The 25,637-nt window shown below is 38.5% G+C and overlaps 1 protein-coding gene across 1 annotated transcript in view; it reads left to right on the top strand.

The window, feature by feature from the left end:
* Window positions 1-6,269: 6,269 nt before the first annotated feature.
* LOC126976540 (uncharacterized) overlaps window positions 6,270-25,637 on the top strand; it is a 30,260-nt gene continuing 10,892 nt past the window's right edge. The window contains exons 1-2 of the mRNA XM_050824932.1: window positions 6,270-6,622; window positions 7,877-8,133. Coding sequence (XP_050680889.1) covers window positions 6,469-6,622; window positions 7,877-8,133 — 411 coding nt within the window. The 5' untranslated portion in view covers window positions 6,270-6,468. The remainder of the gene's footprint in view (window positions 6,623-7,876; window positions 8,134-25,637) is intronic.

Below are 25,637 nucleotides of genomic sequence, written 5' to 3'. Positions count from 1 at the left end.
TTTATATTGAAAGTAACAACCTCTTTCCTAATAATCAATTTGGATTTCGATGTGGTCATTCTGCTTGTGAGAGTATACGGCATTTATGTCTTGACATCCATAGTGTCCAGATTGACAATAAGATATTGGCTGGTGTTTTTTTGGATGTTGTAGGAGCATTTAATAATGTTGATTTAGAACAATTATCATCCATTCTTCTATCCTTAAATGTCCCTGAAAAAATATTTAGTTGGATATTCAATTTCTTGCATGGTAGTAAACTTTATGTTAGAGTCAATAACCAATTAATAGGTTGTCAATATTCATATAGAGGTGTATCACAGGGCGGAATTTTGAGTCCATTGCTGTTTATAATCTACATAAATCGAATTAATATTGTTTTGGGTAATAGAGTTTCTAACCTCCAATTTGCTGATGATCTAGTAGTGTATAGTTCAGGACTTAATTTATCAAATGTTGTGTTAGATCTTAATGTAGCACTCAAAATTGGAGCTTTATTTTCAATATCTTAGTCTTGAGGTCAGTATTGATTTCGCACAGAATACCGGCGTGAAGTAGCGGCCTAGTGCCGCTATGTTTCGCATAGATTAGTGTCGAGGACCGGAGGCCATTCCCCCCCGTCCTTTCCCCCCCCCCCCCCCCCCAACAAAATATGAGAGCGGTCCTAAAAAATAAATTAACCCAGGAGGGTACCGGCTCTTGTAGAGCCGGAGAATCCCTCCCCGAGCATTCGCGCTTGGGCTGCCCCTCGTATTCTGGGGAGGGCACAGTACCGCGTATGTCACAGGACAAACAGGGCAGCAACACCACGGCACCCCGCCCCACGCTTAATGTGGACTTTTGTAACATCCGGGGAATTCACTCCAACTTAAACGCCGTCCACCACCACCTTGAGACGGCGAAGCCGGCCTTGTGTTTCCTTACGGAGACGCAGATATCTCGACCTAGCGACACGTCATATTTAACGTACCCCGGGTACAAAATTGAGCATAATTTCATGCCTCATGCCGGGGTATGTGTGTACGTTAGGGAGGATATCTGCTGTCGCCGTCTCGGCAATTTTGAGGGTAGGGGCCTGTCTACTCTCTGGCTCCGCGTAGATTTAGAGGACCGCGTCCGCATCTATGCGTGTGTCTACAGGTCCCATAGTGGTAACGCAGAAACGGATCACCTCATGGGCTGCGTTCAAGCGGCATTTGATGACGTGCTTGCTCAGATCCCCTCCGCTGAAATCGTAGTCTTGGGTGATTTCAACGGGCACAATGCCGAATGGCTTGGGTCACGTACCACAGACTACGCAGGGCGATCTGTGCATAATTTTGCATTGGCGTATGGTCTGTCCCAATTGGTTGAGTCGCCGACGCGGCTCCCGGATGTGGATAGCCACATGCCGTCCTTATTAGATCTTCTGCTGACTACACATCCCGATGGTTACCAGGTCTCTGTCGACGCCCCTCTCGGAATGTCCGACCATTGCCTGGTCAGGAGTGTAGTGCCTATCCGACGCCAACGTCGCAGACCACCAGCGACCCGCCGCGTTTGGCACTACAAGTCAGCAGATTGGGATAGGATGCGTTCCTTTTTTGCATCCTACCCTTGGGGCAGGGTTTGTTTCCTTTCAGATGATCCTAGTGCCTGCGCCGTTGCAGTAGCCGATGTGATACTGCAGGGCATGGATATTTTTATACCAAGCTCTGTAGTACCGATCGGTGGCAGATCACAGCCCTGGTTCGATGCGTCAGTTAAAGCAGCATCTGACTGCAAAAAACAGGCGTATCGAACTTGGGTTGCGGCGCTGGGCTCAAAGGATCCGAACTGCAAAGTTCTGAAGAGGAAATATAACCGTGCCTCCAGATTTTTTAAGCGGCAAATCGCCCGTGCGAAATCGAAGCACGTCGTCAAAATTGGCGTGCAGCTTTCCAGTTACCCGACCGGAACACGCAAGTTCTGGCCGTTGTCGAAAGCTGCTCTTGGTAACTTCAACCAGCCGTCCATGCCGCCGTTGCACATGAGGAATGACACCCTGGCCCATACGGCAAAAGAGAAAGCCGATCTCCTGTGCACTCTTTTTTCCTCCAACTCGACTCTTGACGACAACGGAAAAACACCGCCGACCATACCGCGGTGTCAGAGCTCCATGCCTGAAGTACAGTTCCGACAGAAAACTGTTAGGCGAGCTCTGTTTTCGTTGGACGTCAGGAAGTCGAGCGGGCCGGATGGCATTTCTCCAATCGTGCTTAGAACGTGTGCCCCTGAGTTGACGCCGGTGCTAACGCGTTTATTCCGGCACTCTTATTCAAAAGGCGTAGTCCCTGATTCATGGAAGTCAGCCCTTGTCCATCCGATCCCAAAAAAAGGAGACAGTTCGGATCCGGCAAACTACAGGCCTATTGCTATTACCTCCCTACTCTCCAAAATTATGGAGAGCATAATTAACCGCCAGCTCTTGGTATACCTTGAGGGTCACCAGTTGATCAACGACCGGCAGTACGGCTTTCGCCATGGTCGGTCGACTGGCGATCTTCTGGTATACCTAACACACATATGGGCGGCGGCTATTGAAAGCAAGGGGGAAGGCCTGGCAGTTGGTCTGGATATAGCGAAGGCCTTTGATCGTGTATGGCACAAGGCGCTCCTCGCAAAACTTCCATCATTTGGGCTTCCCGAGAGCTTATGCAAGTGGACCTCCAGCTTCCTCACTGGGCGCAGCATACAGGTCGTTATCGACGGTTTTTGCTCGAATCCCAAGCCCGTGAACGCTGGAGTGCCCCAAGGCTGTGTGCTATCTCCCACGCTGTTTCTTCTGCATATCAATGATATGTTGGACACCGCCATCATGCATTGCTATGCAGACGACAGCACTGGTGATGCCGTATACACGGGCCATGCAGGTCTCTCTCGGGAAAACGTCGACCAGTGCCGGGTGAAACTTGTGTCTTCTATCGAGTCCTCTCTCGAGAAGGTCGCGGAATGGGGTAAGTTGAACCTTGTCCAATTTAACCCCCAGAAGACTCAAGTTTGCGCGTTTACCACTAAAAAAACCCCATTTGCCGTATCACCGCTCTTCGAGAACACTTCCCTTAAAGCCTCGCCTAGTATCGGAATACTGGGTCTCGAAATCTCGAGCAATTGCCAATTCCGTGGCCATCTGGAGGGCAAAGCCAAACTGGCTTCAAAGAAACTGGGCGTCATAAATAGAGCACGGCAATACTTCAAGCCGGCCCACATTCTAGCGCTCTACAAAGCGCAGGTCCGGCCTCACATGGAGTATTGCTGTCATCTCTGGTCTGGCGCACCCCAGTATCAGCTCGATCCATTTGACCGCGTGCAACGCAGAGCAGCTCGAATTGTCGGGGACCCAGTACTCTGTGAACGGCTGGATCACTTGGCGTTGCGTAGAGACGTCGCTTCATTGTGTGTCTTCTACCGCATTTATCACGGGGAGTGTTCCGAAGAGCTGTTCAACCTGATTCCTGCCGCCGAATTTCACCTTCGCACGACACGCCACAAGTTACGATATCATCCCCACCATCTGGATGTGTGGCGGTCCTCCACAGTGCGGTTTTCAAGGAGCTTTCTTCCTCGTACCACGAAGCTGTGGAATGAGCTTCCTTGTGCGGTGTTTCCGGGACGATACGACATGGGTACCTTCAAGAAAAGCGCGTACACCTTCCTTAAAGGCCGGCAACGCTCTTGTGATTCCTCTGGTGTTGCAGGAGAGTGTGGGCGGCGGTGATCACTTAACATCAGGTGACCCGTACGCTCGTTTGTACTCCTATTCCATAAAAAAAAAAAAATTGACAAAAGCAAAGTAGTAATATTTTCAAAGCATTCTATAAGAATAAGAGATGCAAAAATATATTATGGTACTCAGGAAATTTCAATAGATAATTCAATAAAGTTTTTAGGGGTTATGTTTTTAAGTAATTTTAGATGGCACAAATATGTTGAAATATTAGAAAATCGAGCATTAAAGGCCTGCAATATTCTGAAATCATTAGCTGGTACATATTGGGGTTCAGATCCACGCATCTTGCTAACACTATATAAGTCATTAGTCCGTAGCCATTTTGAGTATGCCTTCTTTTGTTATGGTGGAGTAATTACATTAGTGAATAAATTAGAAAAAATACAAAATAAATGCTTAAGGATCATAACAGGCGCTTTTAGGTCTACTCCTATTATATCATTACAAGTAGAATGTAATATTCCCCCACTAGCTCTTAGATTCAAAAATATCACTCCTAATAAAGATACAGGACTATATTAACCAAACTGATAATAATTCCTACTATCAAGTAGAAGGCATCTCTGATTTGTTACATTTTTCTTGTGATCATAATCTATTTTCTAGTATTCTTTGGCCATGTTATTTAAATTCTTATAATTCAAAATATACACCTATTAAAATAATTATTAATGAATCATTAAAACATAAGGAAGATGTATATAGTATGCTATCAGATAGGCAAAATTATAACTAACTTTATACTGATGGATCTAAAAGTAATACTGCTGTCTCTATGGCAGTTTATGACATACAACTGCGGAGTGGGTTTGGTCATAGGTTAAATACCTTGGCTAGTATATACACAGCAGAATGTGCTGCCATATATGCTGCTCTAGAATATATTGGAGAACAGTCATATAATAATTGGATCGTTATAACAGATAGCATGAGTGTTTTAAAAGCTTTACAATATCCTAAATGTAACGTTACAACTAATTTCATCATTTACAATATTAAAGACAAATATCAATGCTTATCCCTAACAAAAGATATTGTTTTATTCTGGTCTCCTTCTCACACAGGCGTGGAAGGAAATGAACAAGCTGATTATCTTGCTAAATCTATTGTGAATAGTAATCAGATACATACTGCTTTGAACATTCCCATACCACACACAGATGCACTGTCTCATTTTAAAGGTACATTCTTGCAAGACTTTCAGAATTATTGGCAACAAGTTGTTCAAACAAAGGGCAAATGGTTAGCCGACAATAAAAACGAAATCTTGCCTCCCTGGTTTGTTAAAAAGAAAAAATACTTACACATAAAATTTTACACCACAATTTGTCGGTTACGTCTGGGACATTCTCGTAGTGGTGCTCATTTATTTAGGATCGGTGTTTTAGATTCTCCAACTTGTCAATTCTGTAATTTATCCATCCAAACTCTTGATCACATTTTCTTTGACTCTCCACAATATAATATTCAAAGATTTACATTGATAGACTGCCTCTTGGATATTTATAAGAATGCTGAAGACATCCCGCGCTCACTTCAGCAGTTATTGAAAACTTATGACTGCTTCTTTTTTTTTTTTTTTTTGCGCCCAAGCAAGGGAACGGGCTACCCTCCGGGATAACGACGGGAGGGAGGTGGTGAATGCTCATGCATACCAACGCAGCCTTAGGCTGCGTTGGTTATGTGGGACTCACGTGAAAACCTAGGTGCCTACCCACTAAACACCACCTGCAGTTGGCTTTGGGCAGGTGCCCTCTAAGCCTACATCGAAGGCGACCTTCTCACGGGGAGAGAGAGGCGCAAGCGGCACTCCCTATGGAGTTTCCGCTGGGATAGGTATGACTGCTTCGTGCCGCTTTACAAATTTATAGTTTCAACGGTAGGCGAAATTTGAATATACGGCTTGGCTTTTGACACAATCCCTTACACAGACTTAAACATATTCGTCCATAAATTATTATTGGACTTGTGTTTATAATGTAAATTTTAATGTATAAATGTAAATATTATATTTGTAGTTATACCTTAAATTAGTTTCATATTATCTTATAATTATATTCAACTAATATTCATCATTATTATTTATAATTCATGTATAATATATTTCTTATAACGTATATGAGATTTATATTTTAGTATTATATCATAAAAGTTTATTATTAAAAATAAGGGGCTAAGCTTGATCTTAATTGGAACAAGAATATTATCAATAAAAGACTTGGCTTCGGCCTTTCATGCGAACCTATATGTATATGAAGAAAATGAAACATGAAGAACACGAAATACTACTTTTATGGGAAATTGTACTATTTATGTTTGAAGTTGAAGATTATATAAATACTTAGCTTGACTTTGAACAAGCTGTGTAACGTGAAGAATAGAAAAATAAAAATGAAGACTTGGCTGTATGGGCTTTTGACCCCTTTGCCTGTCCAGATGGTCGAACAGAACCAAAAAAAAAATATCGGTAGGTAGACAGTAGCCAGTAGATAGTCTGTACTCTGTAGTTGATGAATGAAACTTGAATTGAATTGTTGTGAGAGCGGTGTTATGGATGGTTGTGTGATTTGAATTTGTCTTTATTATTTTTGCAACAAATCGACTATTATCAGATAGAGTAGTGTTAAATATTGGACAATAATTAACATAACTTTCTTACCACCTTATTTAAAGCATTTTAGTTTAAATTTTGGTCTGAACGGATTATATTTTATTTCAAAATGGAAGAAACCGTTACAAACTCGACTGAGAGAACATCTTTCTTTTCTTCATTCCTTGAATTGATGGATGCTCGGGAGAAGCAGGTAGCAGCCGAGCGACAGCTTCGAGAAGAAAAGTATCAAAGAAGAACTCAAAGGATTTATGACTTTCACGGTAAACGTTTTGTAATTGCTTATCCAGTTCTTTACTATAATTTATTACTTAATTTTGAAATAACACTTAAATCTAAATTAGTACCTTGTCCACCTAGTAAATTTACGAATCGATTTTAATTCAAAACAACAATAAAAAATACAATTGCATTGTAAGTTACTAGTGGGATTTGGCTTGAAACCCCAAGATCTAAATATAAATAAATGTAGGTATATACAAATCTTAATTTTACTAATGTTGTAATTATATGTCTTTCAACCTTTAATTAACTTAAATCCAAAGCTCCAAAAAATAGGACTTCATAGAAATAAGTTCCTTTTAGAGCATCCAATAGTCCACATCTCTACTAGTCACAACAACTCTGCATTTAAAATATATAGATCTCTGGTATTTCTAGGATTGGTTGATATGATGAATACAGTCTTACCTTAAATATATTTTTTTCAAGCACCTTTGTTATTTTTTATTTAAAACCTCACATCTATTTATACAGGCTTTTTATTATTTAATAAAAAATATAAAACTGGTCTAATTCTCAAAATTTATATGAGTTCATGGACTTGGTCATGTAGTATTTTAAGTTAAAGAAGAAATTAAAACCTATGTTTTACTTTCTGTGCTCTGTCCTCCTATTCCATAAAAAAAAGGTGGAACCATTGAATTTCGATAATAATATGCTTTAATCTGATGGAAAGTCCTTTTAGCGCCTACAATATTATTGATGGCATTAATTTATCACAAAATATTGATGCACACATTATCTTGCCTTGTACTCGGCATAGCCCCAATTGATATACAAGACAACAATATGTATAATAATTTTCTATAATATAAAGTTTTATTCAATGTACAAGCAGTCAAGAGTTTAATTGACACTTCGGTGCTAACCCTAGAAAGGTTGAATGATCGCCGCCACCCACATTCTCTTGCAACACCAGAGGATTCACAAGAGTGTTGCAGGCCCTTTAAAAAAGTGTATATGCTTTTGGAGGTAACTATGCCATATTGTCCTGGAAACACTAAACAGCTATTTGGAATGCACCCTGTGATAAATGCGGTTGAAGACACACAATGAAGCGACATCTCTACGCAACACCAAGTTATCTAGCCGTTCACTGAGCACTGGGTCCCTGACAATTCGAACAGCTCAGTGTTGCACGCGATCAAATGGTTTGAGCTGATACTGGGATGTAACAGACAGATATAACAGCAATACACCATCTGACTGACTGCAATCAGCAACATTCCTCGCAGATCGGCAGCGGCGTGAGGTGGCAGAGTTGCGGCGCTGCCTGGACTACGTGTCCCAGCACGCGGTTGTTTTGGAGGGTGTGCTGCGCGGCGGGGCGGAAGGAGCCGGAGCCAACTCGGTGCCGCTTGGTGCGGCGCTGGTACGACAGGCGGCAGCGCTGCAACGTTGCATGGCTCAGTGCGTCGCCAACGCGTCGCGTATCCGGCACCAGCTGGCCGCCTCGCACCGTCCGCAGATGGACTCCGTGCTCGCTAAGATGGTAATTACGTCGCCAGATCTATATTCTATGCCACGATGAGCTTCACCCGCTTTGCTGTTCTTAAAAAAAAAAAAAAAAAAACTTTAAAAAACCACAATCCACCATTTCGTTATGACTACATATGTCTCGTCTTTTGAATGACTACTCATTCTGACAGATCAAGATAGAAAGCTGAAAGATCGAGTTCTGTTCATGATTTTATTAGCTCTTTAAAATCGTGGAGAATTCTCGATAAAGCAGAGAAGCCAATGGCTTTCCCTGACTTATTTTTGCAGTGTTGTCGATACGACATGGGCGCACTAAGAAGCGCTGTAATAATATTTGCTAGCCTATTAGCTTCCTTAATGTTAGGAGTTAAAGTATTAAAAACTGAAATTTGTTTTTTTTTTATTTAACATATTTATTTAACTAAAATAATTAGGTACCATTATCATGTAAACATTGCTGCCATCTAATAGGAAGGTCATTGTTCAGAGTTCGGCTCATCTGCCGTTATTGCTTGACCAGATCGGAGAGGATATAGTGAATAACACCATGCTGAGACCACCAAACAATTACCATTAGATTTTTTTGGTAAGCTTTGCTTTAGGACACTGTTGCAGCGCTTGACTTTGGGTCAGCCATTGCATTTTTCGCTTAAGGTAAACGTTAAGAATCAACTTTTCATAGCATGTCACAATTCGGTGCAATATTCCTTCATTTCTGTATTAACTCAACAAGGCAACACAAGGTTCAACACGCGTTTCTTTCTGCAGATCAGTCAAATCATCCGGCACGAATTTTTCATATTTTTTTATTTTATTGATTTGCCGCAAATGAGTCAATTTTGTTGGTAAGGAAACGTTAAACCATGCCGCTAATTCCTGGGTAGTTTGGCTCGGATCGGCTTCCACCATATCATTCAATTCATTGTTATTCTGTACCTGTACCTGTGTTGACGATCTTCCACGTGGTTCGCTCTTCAAATCAAAGTTTCCATCACGAAAGCGTTTCAAGTAAATTCGTACGGTTCGTTCATTAGTAGTCCCCTTTCCAAACGCAACATTGATATTGCGAGCTGTTCCTGCCGCGTTAGTTCCGCGTCGGAACTCGTATTAAAAAATCACTATAATTTTCGAAGTATCCATCTTTATTGTACAAGCTGAATAAAAAAAACAACTGAAAGTCGATAATCGAATGTTCCACATTTTTTAAAAGAAGAACTAGGTAGAGTAGCCTGGGTACGGTTGTCACAAATTTACATAGGTACCATGTGACAAAAGTTTCACTCAAAAATCCCAAACCATGAAGGTTCTATGTTAATTCGAAGTACCTATTACTATTACCACCAAACGGCAATTTCATGCATTAACCACTATCATTATCATTATCAAATTCAATTTCAAATATTTTTATTCAAAATAGGATGTAAAATCATACTTACTCGTTATCTTTAGATGTAATGGACGTTTTTTTTTTATTGAAAATAAGGGTCGAGACGAGCATATTGATACATCCTACCCATTACAATTCAGTGCCGCTCAGGATTCTTGAAAAAACCCAAAAATTCTGAGCGGCACTACAATTGCGCTCGTCACCTTGAGACATAAGATGTTAAGTGTCGTTTGCTCAGTAATCTCAATAGCTACGGCGCCCTTCAGACCGAAACACAGTAATGCTTACACATTACTGCTTCACGGCAGAAATAGGCGCCGTTATGGTACCCAACAAGTCCTGTTCCTCATTTTTATTTATGATATCCACGATTATTAAATCAAAACAGCTCTGTTATGCTGATGACATAAGTCTTTTTGTGTGCATCAAAAATCCAAGCAATGCTTTAGCTCTGCAAATTGACCTGTCGCATTTGGTAAGTGTTTGATCTTGTCCTTCAGTCGAACGTGTTATACAGTTTTTTTTTTTCAGAATTTCTTTTTTCTATAGGATCAATGTAAGCACTGTGAATCGTCAGGCTTAAATGCTAAATTGCTTGTAAAAATTAAATGCAAATTCAGCAGAGCACAAGCTCGTGAGCTAATCTGATTTGGGATTTCATACTATAATTAGTAACAGCGAGACCCAATATAAATGATTAACAGTAAGAATCAATATAATTAATTAAGAGGAATCTATTTCACTGACAAGGAGCCTTATAATAAATGAAATCATACTTTTACAAATTCAAATTCAAATATTTTTATTCAAAATAGGATTTATAATCACTTATTGAACGTCAAAATCTACCACCCATTCAAAAGAGACTGCCTCAGACCTGAGAAGAATGGGCGCAAGAAACTCAGCGGGCTTTTTTTTTATATAAAATATGGATTACAATGTAATATCGTACAATAAACATAAATAATTAAAGAGCCTGAGGGTGTTCGCTTTAATCCCAGTCCGTGGTGTCATTAAGAAAATCGTTTATGCTATAATAACCTTTCCCACACAAACGTTTTTTAACAATTCTTTTAAATTTCGTAACACATTTGTTTTGTACATTTTCTGGGATCATATTGTAGAAGCATATACATCGCCCAACAAAAGACTTACTAACTCGACCCAACCGAGTAGTAGGCATAACAAGTTTATGTTTGTTCCTCGTATTAACATTATGAAAAGTTTCTAGAAAATTCCTCAATGTGCTTATGAACATACAAAACATTATCAAAAATGTATTGAAAAGCAACAGTCAAAATGTTTATTTCTTTAAATTTTTCTCTTAATGATTCTTTAGGACCTAGGTTATAAATCGCGCGAATAGCCCTCTTCTGCAGCACAAAGATAGTATTAATATCGGCCGCACTGCCCCATAACAATATACCATCGGACATAATACTATGAAAATAACTAAAGTATATCCAAAATTCGCCACTACTAAAGTATACAATAGGCGTAACTCGATTTACTTTTAACATAATGTTTAAATCCAGTTACAAATTTGAATATCATTCGGTATAGTGTTGTAAAAACAAATACAGTTACTATTAAACTAACATTTTACATGAAAAACCCGATTATGAAAAATTAATTGGACAATGACTTGTGCGGAGCGGCTAGCTTTTAAACGACTTCCAAAAGGAGGAGGTTATCAATTCGATCGGTATTTTTTTTATGTATGTACACCGATTACTCTGAGGTTTATGATCCGATTTACGTAATTCTTCTTTTGTTTGATGCGAAATAGATGCCATTTGGTCCCATAAAATTTTTATATACTTTGGCTCAGTAGATTTCATTTTATGGACATTTATATGAAAATTTTTCGTCTACGTGGATAACATAATTGATTTCTGTGTACGGTTTTTTTTGAGTTTTCATTCAGGTTGATTATATATTATTATTAACTGACACTAAAACGTATAAAATAACATAAAAATTACGTTTAAAAAAACCGACTTCAAAAACTGAAAAGTTTCAAATACTTAACTAAAAATTTAATTTAAAACACCTCTTATGCAAACCTTTACCTTTACGATTAATAAAATACTGTTATTTGTATGTGCTACATATTGATAGCTTTGAAGTCGGTGCCAAGCCAAATGTAATAAAGGTACCTACACTCACCACGCGTGACTTTGAGCGGGATAGCTTCGTCTAGAACAAAACTACCCAAGCTGTAGTAAGTAAGCTGTTTATAATCTTAAGTTTTATTTTGTTAAGGGCTTGGCACTGACTTAAATCCTATCAATAATCAATAATGGTAAAGGTTTGCATAAGAGGTGTTTCAAATTAAATTTTTAGTTATTTGATACTTTTCAGTTTTTGAAGTCGGTTTTTTTAAACGTAGTTCTTTATTTAAAGGATTATGTCTGCTAATTTTTTGTACACTATATCGAAATATGAAGGTGTTATACGGACGTGACGGACACGAGGCCGTTTCACTAGGTGGTCTATGGGAATGAAGTGGGTAGTCTCCTTTAGATGTTAATGGATTGATGAGCACTAGTTGTGCGGTGTGAGGCTACCGGGGCGGTGACCCCGCTCATTAGCGACGCGGCTCAGGCAATCCTCCACACTTACACCTCGTTAGTGTTCATTGGTGATTACCGCTTTGCTTTGTAATCGCCGCTCATTGCTCACTGCTCATATCATCCGTTTCATTGTTCAATTTAGCACCGATTTCACCTATGACACTTTAAACTGAGTTTTGTAAAACTTAGTTTTACTTAAATAAGTTCAAATGCCAGGGTTGATCTCGATTAAAGACAAACGCGATTTGACTAATACATTTCACGAAAACTGAGTTCACATGTCAGAAACAATAAAATGTATCAAATCGCTATATTATGTCAAGTTTTCTGTCATGTTAACGACAGTGACAGCTTTTAAAGGTAGGTAGGAACAATAGATTAAAATATTATGTTAAACAACCAAAATTGGGCTGTTAGAATTTGAACGCGTTTAGGCTATAGTGCGTTTAGTTTGTTGAAATGCGAATTGAATCTGTAAATTAGTTTACGGGCGTAAGCTTAGTTCAGTGTTCCAGTCGCGTTCTAGATGAATGGTGAAATAAGCCCTTAAACGTATTGTACCTATCGCAACTATCTAGCTAGCACGATGTCGCATCGTTTTAGTTGTTCTGTTTTCTGATAGTATAAGTAACAGATTACGTGCTCTCTACATGAAGCAGTCTAAGCAGCAATGTATGAAATTCAGGAAACTGACATACGTATTCATATAACGTTGTTAATTAATGATTCACTTTTCCGATTCCTCAACTCATTGTCTTTGGTTATTGTTCTCGTCACAAAGGGATAAGGAAACAAAACTTTATTATAATAATTTCTCACGAAGCCCGATTAACCCGCGGTATCGAGGACACGCAGTGTGTGGTCACTGCTCTTGCTTGAGTAGGTGCCACTATAATTAAGATATTGAGGGCGCTCATTGCGGATTGAGAGCGGACAGTGTGGAGAAAGTGATGACTTCATTGAGTTCAAATGTTATTCAACCTCTGCTCCAGTCTCGGTGAACGAACGTGTATGTCCTCCCCTTTCCTGCGCGTCGTGAGGCTATCAACTACCTTACTGGGATTACGTATTTCGATTACGACCTAATATTATGTGTTCCATCCACCCACCCCATCCATAGTTGTAGTAAATGATAACAATGTGTGTTACCCGAAGAAAACTATCTATCTCAGTGCTGGAGAGTGTCCCACTCGTCAGGCAACGAGAACCTTATCCTTAGGCGGGATACACACATAAATACTGACAAGCTTTATGTAACCTCATGGGTAAATGTAGTTATTGATATCTTTTTTTTACTCAAATCAATTTTAATATTGTTTACTCGTTGTAATAATATTTTCCTCTAAAGCTTATTATAAAATCGACCCCTAATGCTGATAAATAATCTATCATCTTTACTCAGCCTAAAGTATGCATTACAGTTTATTTTTGTTTTTATGTATTCGTTATGTACATCATAATATGTGTTCTTAGATTTATTGACATTTCTAAGGGTCATACCTAATATACTAAATGTACATAATATTATAATATAATTATAATGGTTGTTAACTTATTAACACAAAAAAAAAAACTTAATCTATCTTAGCGGCTCTCGTGGTCCCATATTATATATGTATAGCCCGGACAACTCTTTTCTGTCGGACAAAAATAGAATCAATATCTGCAGCATTACCCCACGATAAAATACCATATGACTAATGCCGTAATATAACTAAAATAGACCAATTTTGCAGTTGGCAATGTTCGTTTAGGAATGAATATTTTGAGAGATGAGAAGAACTTAGTACGTAGGTCACACTAAAAGTTTTGCGTAACTTAACAAAACAACATGTTATAACCAAAATATTTTGTTTATTGCTTTTCATGCGATCGAACCATTTTTTAAAAGAGGAGTAGAGATCTGAAGGCATGTTTTCTACGTGCTGATTAAACGCTATCACTGCCTCTTCGGAATTGGTAGAAGTTAAACCTCTCATCAAATCTTTGATTTTGGGGAAAAATACAGAAATCACAGGGTGATAGGTCGGGGCTATGTGCAGGATGAGTGACGAGTTGTACTTTTTCGGAAGCTAAAAATGACTTAGTTTTACTGGCCGTGTGTGAAGAAGCGTTGTGATGATGTAGGAGAACGCGGCTTTTAGGTCGTCTTTCGGGAACACCCTGGGTAAACAAATGGTAGAATACCACTCGGCATTAACACTCTTTCGATCTTCAAGTGAAATTGTGCAGATGGGACCCGTAGCTGAGAAAAAAATGCGACCATTTTTTGACATAAACAGCATTAGAAAGTCCGTGGTCGTACTTCATGAGCACCATTCCACGCGAGCCCGCTTCTGCTCCGCTGTCAGTTCATGAGGGATCCAACGACAACAAAGTTTCCGAACTTTAATTCTTCATGTAAAATTTTCTGAATTTGGCTTATACCAATCCGCAATAGTCCTCGAATTGTCTCATAGGTAATCCGCGGGTTTTCTTCAATTAGCCGCTTACCAGTAGCCACATTATATTCGTTGAAGGCAGTTGAAAGCCGCCCTCAACGAAATTCGTCACAGTCTTGCGGAGAGAGAGAGAACTTTTAAAACCATAAAATATCATCGCTCTAAAATTACTTCGACTTAATTCCATTTTCGTTGCGTACGTAGAACTTTGATCTGTGGTAAAAAACAATTGGCAAATGATTTCCCGCCAATTGTTTTTTTTTATTACTAAGAAGGTTGCAACGTTTCAAAAAATGTAACATTCGAAATTCAAATAGTTTCGATAAGCTAGAAGTGCAAAACTTTTAGTGTGCCCCATGTATGCTCGATACGCTACCTATATGCCCATTGGAGTTTGGCATTTAACGTTATTCCAATAAAAGCAACGTTATTAACTATATCTAGTTTCTTGTTCTTAACATTAGGTAAAGTGAATTTATTACACTTCGTTTTATTAGGTACCATTAAGTATAGTAAATTATTAGCTTAAAACCACTGTACAACTCTATTAAGAGCGTTGTTCATTGACAGGATTATTTGAAATTGTTTCCTTCTTTGATCGCTCTATAACGGATAGTAGGTGGACATTGTACCTAGCCTAGGTAAACCCGGGTGTAAGAACTGACTTATTGCAGTCCTATTACTTTAACTCTCTTTCTCTCCAATATGATGAAGCGTTTTATAAGCGCCAGTTGCTGGTACTCCTTCCACTTGATTGGTAGATCCGCGGCTTTCAAAAGCAAGGGAAAAAGCTTGGTAGTTAGGCCGGATAAAGGGAAGTCCTTCCACAGTAGATGGCACAAAATCCAAACTCTACACTCACCCTTATGAAGGACCTCCGAATGGGCCGGTTTTAGTCGGTACCAAATTAATCGTGAATCAACGACTATCAATCGAAGCGTGAGTAAAACCGATTTAACACAAAATAATAAAATAATACCGTGATTTTTACTTGAAACTTGAAGATTCACGATGTTTTTTTTTAAATCAAACATATTTTATACTGTATACGCCAAGTGACTCTTCATTTGAAAAGTGATAAAAGCCTGCCCATGAAGTGAAAGTGTGCTCTCTGAGCTTGAAGGTCACTCACTAATTATACGATTGAAAATTCTTGGGGAACTACGATTAATGTAAATGATTGTGAGGCAAAACTTGTCGAAAACAAGTCGTGTGATCCGAGGTCAAACTTCGATTAGACTTAAATACATACACCTCTATTAAATATAATTGGCATGTTATAATGGAGTCGTGAGAACAACACAAGGCTCCGTGCCCGACCTGGCCTGCGCCTTCATCACCACTCCAATGGACATCGGTACGCAAGAGCTAGACAATACCAGTGGAATGATCCATTGCACAGAATGCCGGCTAGATTATAGGTACCGCTACGGCGCTTTTTTCTACGGTGAAGTAGTAATGTGTAATCATTATTGTGTTTCGGTCTAAAGGACTTAACATCTTAATGTCTCAAAGTGGCGAGCGGAATTGTAGTGCCGCTCAGAATTTTAAGGTTTTTCAAGAATGATGGGCAGGGCGTATCGTCCCTTATTGTCAAAATAAAAAATACCACATTGACGACTGTAAAAACTTGAATATAAAGATGTTGACGTTGGCACCCCGTGGGACGGTCGCGCATGAAGTTGTTCGATTATTATAGTACGGGACATACAGCAAGATAGTGTACTCACTAATGTAGTTATAAGTATTTCTGAGAGTTCAATGTAATCGGGCTGTCCTCGTTTTTTGTTCACAAATTATGTTATACGTACATACTCACTTGTGCTGTTTACTCAAATGTTTTTGGGACATATACTTAACGGTGTTATTACAATCTGTGTACTCAATATATTTATTAACAGTCGTAAATTATTTTTGTAAAGGTGAGTGGGTACCATATAGGTCTTAATGGTACATGTACTACCGGAGAACGATGTGATGGTTAAGATTGGTAGTTGTCAGGTCAATCCTGATGACATCTCCGTTTTTCTACACTGATTGCGTTTTACGTACTCTTATCAAATTATTTTACCAGTGGAAGGCACCTTTGCACAGGATGCCGGCTAGATTATGGGTACCACAACGGCATTAAGGTGTAAGCATTACTGTGTTTCGGTCTGAAGGGCACCGTAGCTAGTGAAATTACTGGGCAAATGAGACTTAACATCTTATGTCTCAAGGTGACGAGCTCAGTAATTGTAGTGCCCGTTCAGAATTTTTGGGGTTTTCAAGAATCCTGAGCGGCACTGCATTGTGATGGGCAGGGCGTATCAATTACCATCAGCTGAACGTCCTGCTCGTCTCGTCCCTATAAAAAAAGCTCATGCAACACCTTCAAAACCAATTTGTAAGGAGCTTAATGGAAAACTTGTTTTTTGGAATGACTTAAAAGACGCGCGCAACTAGATTTTTATTATATATGGAACAATCACTGGATTTGGCTCCAACAACGACCTTAATATATCCTATATTATTTAAGATGATTATAATGAATGACTTATCAAATATATAAGGCAAGTCTGTATGGGCAAGTCGCTCGCGGGTGACCTCGTAGAACATTCGTCGACCAAATTGAGAATGTTTTGAGAAAAAGAAAGGTCCGATGCACGCGGAACCGGCGAGAATGTATGAAAAGAGTAATGAATATAGAGGAAGCGCGTGAGGTTTTGTAAGGATAGAAGCAAGTGGCATTCTATTGTCCCTGCCTACCCCGACGGGAACATGGCGTGAGTATGTGTGTGTGTTTTAGACAGCTGCAGGAGAAATGAGTGTTCAAAGACTCAATGTCTTGCTGCTTAATATTTTAAGGAACACTAATTTGACAAAATATTGATTTACTTCTATTTACACCATCATCTACCGCGTCGTTTTAAGAATTAACCACGTAACCCGATATATATGATTTAATGTGATCAGCTGCAATATAAATTTCTCTTCCGCATCAGACCCCTTGTCGTATAACCTGGCGGAGTGTCCGTGGTGATCGTTGGGTATGTTGCGTAGTTTTACCAGGCTTCCTAGCCCTTATGAGCATAATGGTTAAACGACCGTCATAAGAGGTTGTGGTAACATTTGCAAATTGCTCTCATGTATGACTAAAATGATAGTCGTTTGTTGCCGGCATTGTGAATTATAATTGGAGGGGGCAATTGTAGTGTACAACCAATATATATGAGGGCAGGCGTGTATGCGTGCACTTTGCGTGTGTCATCTGCAATTTCCCTTGATGGACGATGTATTGTATGTGTTGCACGCACACTGAGCCGATTGTGAAAGGCACCTTGTAAGTACATCACCAACCAAGGTCTTCAGTAGGCTCGCTAGTCATTGTAATGTCCGGCAGCGTCGCTTAAAGCCAAAACACATGGTCGGATTTGTTACGGCCGAACCAACGGACGCGATCCGGTACCGGACAATACTCGATGGTATGTCTCATTATCCATCGCACAAAATGTTATATCTTTAAACGAGCAATTCTTGTATATATAATCTGAAGCTAAGAAACGGCTCCAACGATTTTCATAAAATTTAGTATACAGGGGATTTCCGGGGCGATAAATCGATCTAAGTAGGTTTCAATTTGAAAAAAAGTAGTTTTATCCGTGTTTGAATGAGAAACAGCTACAATAACATTAGAATACAAAAGTAAATTTCGCCACTATATACAAGCCTATAATAGCTCAGATATTAGATATTTATTTATTATTATTATTATCAATAGGACATTGGGTGATCCGGAAAGCAAAAGACCCCGGTTCGAATCCAGATGCCATATTAGATTTTTATGTTCATGTTCATGTACATTTTTAAAAATCCGAGCAATGCTCGGTCGTCCGGATGTTTAATATTACTACCGTCCGGACCGTACCGAGTACGACTCCGGACCAATTGGAGCGGGGCGCCCATTCACGCCCACTGGACCGTCTGATGGTCCGGTCGTAACTAATCCGACCATGTGTTTAGGCTATTAGATCGGCCCCCCTCGGTAGGTACGTCTCCCGTAACACTTTAATATGTTAAATCTTGATCTAGTTCGAGTGTCGTCAGCTATCGTCGTACTATCATGGTCATAATATAGGATTGGTTTAAATAAACTTGCGTTAATCAAAGAGAATACAAGGATTGGTTTGTCATTATCAAGCGGCTTCATTTATTATGAAAAACAAAGAAACTGAAAATGTTATCGCGTCCGATAACATGCTTTACACCTATTATGTTTTTCATCTATGCACACATGCATGTTGTACAGGAGTCGCTGACCGCGGCGACCCCCTCCCACTCCACGTCTAGCCATGCTCTGATTGCTCCACAAGTCTACACAGTCACCCCGTCTGACCCTTTTTTCATGACGACACAATGGCTTCGACGTTGACGCTCAATATTATTAATTAGTTTGACGGACGAGACAGTATCACTAAGTACTAAAGAAATTATCACCGTAATTTATACTCATATTAGCGGACCCGACAGACGCTGTTCTGTCAATAGATTTTTTTTGTGGGTATTTGGAAATGTGTAGACACTAAAACGTATTTCTTAACCGCTTTATATTAGCCAATTTTTTATTGTATTAAAATTGATATAGTATGTTATCCTTAAGAGATAGACATATGCCAGCACGGACTCTGTAGACCTTTATAAGATTAACAATTCTACCATACATTATTTTGGTATATCTCAAAGGGTTTAGATAGCGTTTTCGTTGAAATCTCACAGGCGGCTTATTTTTATCCGACACCACAAACAAATATCGTTAATGGATACAAAACTTAACAAATTATATACTTAAACCTTCCTCGCGAACTACGCTATCCATCCAATAAATTAGCATGAAAATCTGACCCTTCCAATTAAAATTATGACAAACAATATAAGGCCCCGGCTCATGATCACCGGAATAGGTTGGATCAGAGCTACGCAGGACTGATCGTCATGACTATCTTTGGGGAGGCCTTCGTCCAGCAGTGGACGTCTTCCGGCTTTTATGATTAACTTATTAAATCAATTATATGGAGTAACATCTTCTTGAACTATATATAGGCTAACTATGACTTGGTATATTGTGTTATTGAATATTATGTTGTAAATCCGAATCAACCAACGTAAGAAAATATTGTTTTTATTTTGCAAATTTGCCACTTCAGATGATCTACATCAAAATCGTGATGTGCTAGATGTGAGAGTAGTGACGATGAAATGTGCAGAAAGAACAAAGTTAAAAATATTAACAAAACAATAACGAGGTTATCTCAAATGGTATAATATCTTATCAAATATTATATCGATCGGGAAACCATTCTGCGCAAGTATCGCCGTGCTACTCAGAATGTGGGCTGCGATAATGTTCTGCTTTTTGCCTCTGTGTCTACCGAGACGCCACTAGACAGTTCTAATTCAAATATTTTTACTGAATCTAGGATGTGACATCACTTATTGAAAGTCAAAAAATACTACATCCCAAAAAGAATGCCTCAGACCTGAGAAGAATGGGCGCAACAAACTCAGCGGTCTATTTTTTTCATAAAATATATGTTTACAAAGGAATATCGTACAATTTAACTTATTATTAGCCTGAGGGCGGTCGCTCCATTCCCAATATGTGGTATCATTAAGAAAGTCTGTTATAGTAACCTTTACCACAAAAACGTTTTTTAAAAAATCTTTTGAAAATCGTAATACGTTTCTTTTGAACATTTTCTGGAATCTTGTTGTAAAAGCATTTACTTCGCCCTACAAAAGACTTACTAACTCGACTTAGTACAGTAGTGTTAACATTATGGTTATGACAGTTTCTAGAAAATTCACTTATCTGCCTATGTACTAACATTACATTATCAAGGATATATTGAGAGGCAACAGTCAAGATGTTAATTTCTTTAAATTTTGCTCTCAATGATTATTTAGGACCTAGATAAATAGCGCAAATCTCTTCTCTTCTGCAGCACAAATATTGCATTAAGGCGACACTAAATGCCAGCGACCTTGAGCGATATGAGTTCACGGCTGCCGGCCCGCCATCTATGTACCAAAGCCAATATTTTCAAAATTCTTGCGTGGAAAACAGATATGCTTACAATCCTCGTTATTCACTACTAATCTGAATAAATGAACCTACACAAAAAAGTACAAGCTATAACAATAACTTTTCTGAGAGAAATACCAAAAAAGTGCGTCACGCCATGCCAAAAAACTTGATTATCTTCAAAGAAAAGTGGTAGTTCAAAAAGGCTCGGCAGTGTTAACTATAACCAACAGCAAGCATTAGCAACCTACAAATAAGACTTAAGGATATGTGTAACAGGATTAAGTAGTGTTCATAGCTCGAAATGCTATACTTTCACTACAAAACTTGTCTAAAAACACCATGCTTGCGTGTTTTCTGCTTACTCTTCGCCTTAATATTGGCAACGTTGCCCCGTTACAAAAATTTATTAATACATACCGGGACACAATGTATATACGCGCTTACATATACTCCTACATTGAAGATTAATTTTGCGTTGTGATCTGTCGCTTACTTTAAGATTCAAAATAAATGTTACCATAATCATTTTTGGTATAAAATCTACAAGCAGTAGTAGTTGAATAAAAAATAATTTTAAAGGAATCAATATTGATAAAAAAAACTATCAGGTACATTTACGATTATAACGAGGCGAGATCAATAATACGAAATAAGTACATTATTATTGCTCTGTATTCATAAAATAATAATATTTACATACTTCTAATAAATAAAATTCTCGTGTATGAAATTTTGTGTGCACATCGTGTGGGTCAGACCTACACAAAATCCGCCAACATCTATTTTTTATACCCCAAACATTTTTTTTGGCATTTTTTTATTCATTTATATGGCGATACAACGATTGCTGGGTCAGGTCAGTGTGATTATAATTTTGTGGATACGTTTATGCTCCTATTTTTGTTGCTGTTCTAAATGCAGCTATCGTGCGTATTTGATCGAAAGCTCCGTCTGGATCAGTTGAACGTAGACCTTTCGCGTGTGACTCAAAACAAACTTGTTTTTAAAGGAATCATATTATAGTCAAGGGCAGTAACTTTAGTCGCTAGTTTAATAATATCACTAATCAAATGGAATAAAAGAAAAGTGTATGTGTGTAGGTGTATAATTATTAATTAGTGATGAATATATTGATAAATGCAGTAGAGGTGATTGAACTATAATGTCAATTAGACGCCGCGTGTGTCGTGCGAGGTGGGGCTTGTCACCTGCCACCTGCGAACTCCCGCACGCGTGTCCCACTTTCACTCGTTAATCTTATTTGTTTAGTCGTCACCGTAACTGGCCCCACTGCCCCGCTATTGTGTACCATCTATCTACTCAACAACGTATGGGTTTCGGTCTCGTATAAGTGTGTTGTTACCTGTCCATATAATTCAGATATATATATATTTGTTATATATATATATACTAGCTGCCCAGACAGACGTTGTTCTGTAGATAATAAAAATGTGTAAAAATAATGTTTTATAGGAATTTGCTAATAATATTTCATAACATCCAGAATTATTTCATAAAACATGCTCCCTGTTGTTATAATATTCGCAGCGAAACTGTCAAACCGTACGTCACTAAATTCTCTCATAGAAAATATGTCCATACAAAACAAATATTGAAAATAAAAATAATTATGGGTCCCAAATCGAAATAAAACTAATCCTATTTCTCAAGTTGGACCAAACTGCACTCCATGAAGTAATCCCCATTAAAATCTGTTCATTAGTTTAGGAGTCCATCGCGGACAAACAACGCGTCACGTAATTTATATTTTATATTAAGATAAATATATATATCAAACAAAACAAATCTTATAACTATATTTACAATACTATGACTACATAAAATTAAAACTAACATTACGTGGAAGCATACCAAGAATACTGGCAGCATTTCCTTGATAGCTAGGCTGATCCGTTGACCTAAATAGCTGTCAGCGCTTGGGTTTCCAGTAGCCTTATATTCTATACAATATCCTAGATATATAAGAATAAATGAAGTAATATATGAAATATTGTTTTATATTTACAAACTCTTCCCATATAATAAAGTATCTAACAATATAACTTTTTAAAAGTAATGATCGGGGCAGTAATCTATCATAAAATTCGTGTGATGATTGTGATAGACCATCCAATATTTATAATCACGTCCTGGATGTGATTGATATTGTTCTACTTGACAGCAAAAGGTTTTTTTTATGACAATATGGGACAAGAGAAGCAGGTCGTTGAGCTGATGGTTATAACAATGCAGTGTCTCTCAAGATTCTTGAAAAACGTAAAAAATCATGAGTATTTAGTGCGAACTAGTTATAATTGCGCTCGTCACCTTGAGACATAGTGTTCAGTCTCATTTGCCCCGGTATTTCACTAGCTACGACTTCACAGCAGAAAAGGGGGCCGTTGTAATACCCATAATCTATCCGGCATCCTGTGCAAAGGAGCCTCCTACTGGTAAATTGGTAATCGCAGGAAATTTTGTAAACCACTATTCTGATATTAGGCGAAGCATTAAGGCGCCGAGTGTTGTCAAAAAGGGTATACGACAAAATGGAGCTGATCTTGTATTAAGGGCATACACAAAATGCTATACATCTGCATTTTAACTATATTATAATCTTTGAGTAGGTATATTAAAGAAGATGAAACACGATTATTTTTTTTTTATTGTAAAAAAACCAAAGTAGAGCTCTTGCGCAAGAGGATACACTTCAACTACTAAATTGTATGTATACGAGTATATTAATCCGTTAAATTTAATTGTTAGATTTGTACTGTAATTTAAACTTTATTCATTCATTTTTAACGGCGCTTACGCAGATGATACTTTTCTAGAGTGTTGAGTTACTTGCTCTCTACCTACCTCTTGCCCTAAACCCGACAGTGAAGCCGCATATGTCTTCCTGTCTGCTTCATGTTACAGTCATAACTTTGGCTACTTTGTTTTTTAAATCATCAACATCATATATATATTTATTATATTTATTGTAGCTTAAATTAAAGGCTTAGCCAATACTCCAAAGCCGTCTTTCGGACTTTAACGAATTTATGTCTAATTCTAGGAGAGACCGATGTTCGACAGTCAAACGCAGAAATCCAAATGCTGGCTATATGTAGACTTTGTAAGCTTACGAAATCCTAAATACATTTAATTAAGTAGCAATCACCAAATAAATAACAAAGAACTTTGTTCGAAAGACCAAAATACGTCACACAAAAGTTTATGTATTTTAGTAAATAATTATCTTTTAGATCAGAAAATAAATTGTAGAAGCAATGATCTCCACAAACCTTTTTCCCGAAAAACCGGGAATTCATAACTTTTGCGATTTCCTAGCGGGGTCAAGCCACACCCACATTACATAATTTATTTAGAATAGCCTTGACTTGGCCCACACCAGCTGAATCTTCTGGGGGTTAAATTGAACAAAGTTCATTCACTTACATTACGTATGGACCTGTTCACTATTCCTTTTCAGAACAAACGCAGTTTTTGGCCTGCGTATTATAGTTCTCAGTACTTATCGTTTGTAACAATTGACGTCTAACGGCTGTTCCCAATATTCAGTCTATCTCTTACTTGAGATAAAAATCGGAACTATCGTTGACTTTTATGTCCCAATAAACTTATCGACGATAACTCACCTTATCCGTACACGCTGTCTCTCAATGGGACGATGTATAGCTTACCAGCTATAGAAGTTTGTATGGAAATTGCAATTCACGCGTCCCAATATATGGCGATAAGACTGACTTATCGGGTATATTGGGATAGCTTCAGATTATTGACAGCTGATTACTGACAGTAGAAGGTAGTAATTTATCTCTATCTGTAGATAGTATACTGGGAACGGCCGTAAAAAACTCGATTTAGTTTGATGGGGTCCTATCACGACGTCCGCACCTCGCGTGTACACAAATGGTTGGAGATATTAAAATGTCCATCTGCAGGTAACATATTATATTGAAAAATACCTTTTTCTACCGTAAAGCAGTAATATGAAATCATTATTATGTTTCGATTGGCAGGGCACCGTAGCTGTGGAATAACTTGGTTTGAGAGAGAGGGACTTAACATATTATGTGTCAAAGTGACGAGCGTTATTATAATGCTGTAAGAAGTTTTGGGTTCATTGAATAATCTTGGTAAAACTTTTTGTTATTAAAAAAACTCCATACCATGAGTATAAATGCTGCGGCCGATACGCTGCATGATGTGGGGCCGGTGAGGGGCGGGAAGCGAGGGGGGCGGGTGCTGCCGGAGCCGGGAAACTGCGCGGGCGGGTCCTTAACCTTGTCCCACGCCGTGACCTAGTTCCCGGTGTGCTCTGGGACATTGTGCGCCCCAACATCGGCATTGACCCCGCTCCTTACGGTATTGAGTTAGATTATTTACTTAGAGCCTTGGTAACAAGACCATCAGCTCAAACCAAAATACAAAAAAAGAGGAATATTTAAATCATTTTTCAATACACCCGATTACAAGTAAAACCGTTAGGTTTATTGAAAAAAAAAATCTTGTAGGTTATACCTCCATATTATGACTCTTTCACGATATAAATTACAAATGACTATCAACTTAAAAATAATACACAGAAAGATTAATGACTTCTGCTTAATATATGACAATAAGGGACGAGACGAGCAGGACGTTCAGGTGATGGTTATTGATACGCCTGAAGTGTCGCTCAAGGATTCTTGAAAAACCCAAGTATTTTAAGCGGCATAATATGTTAAGTATCATTTGCCCAGTAATTTGACTAGCTACGGCGCCCTTCAGACCGAATCACAATAATGTATACACATTTTTACGAATGTTCGACGTGTTTTAGATCAAAATTTCAATGACGCGGTGATGATTATTGAGCCGTGACGTAATACTTAATAGTATTATTTACTACTAGAATTTAATATTTTTATTTAATTAAATATCTATCTTATTAAGCTCCCCGCTAATATCAAAACAGGTTAATTTACCGACCGACCGAAACACAATAATGTTTATACATTACTGGTTCACGGCAGAATAAAGCGCCGTTGTGATGTGATA

This window comes from Leptidea sinapis, chromosome 41 (assembly GCF_905404315.1).
Source record: "Leptidea sinapis chromosome 41, ilLepSina1.1, whole genome shotgun sequence".
Taxonomy (NCBI): Eukaryota; Metazoa; Arthropoda; class Insecta; order Lepidoptera; family Pieridae; genus Leptidea; species Leptidea sinapis.
Note: the sequence above shows the minus strand (reverse complement) of the source record. Positions and strands in the feature narration are given on the sequence as shown.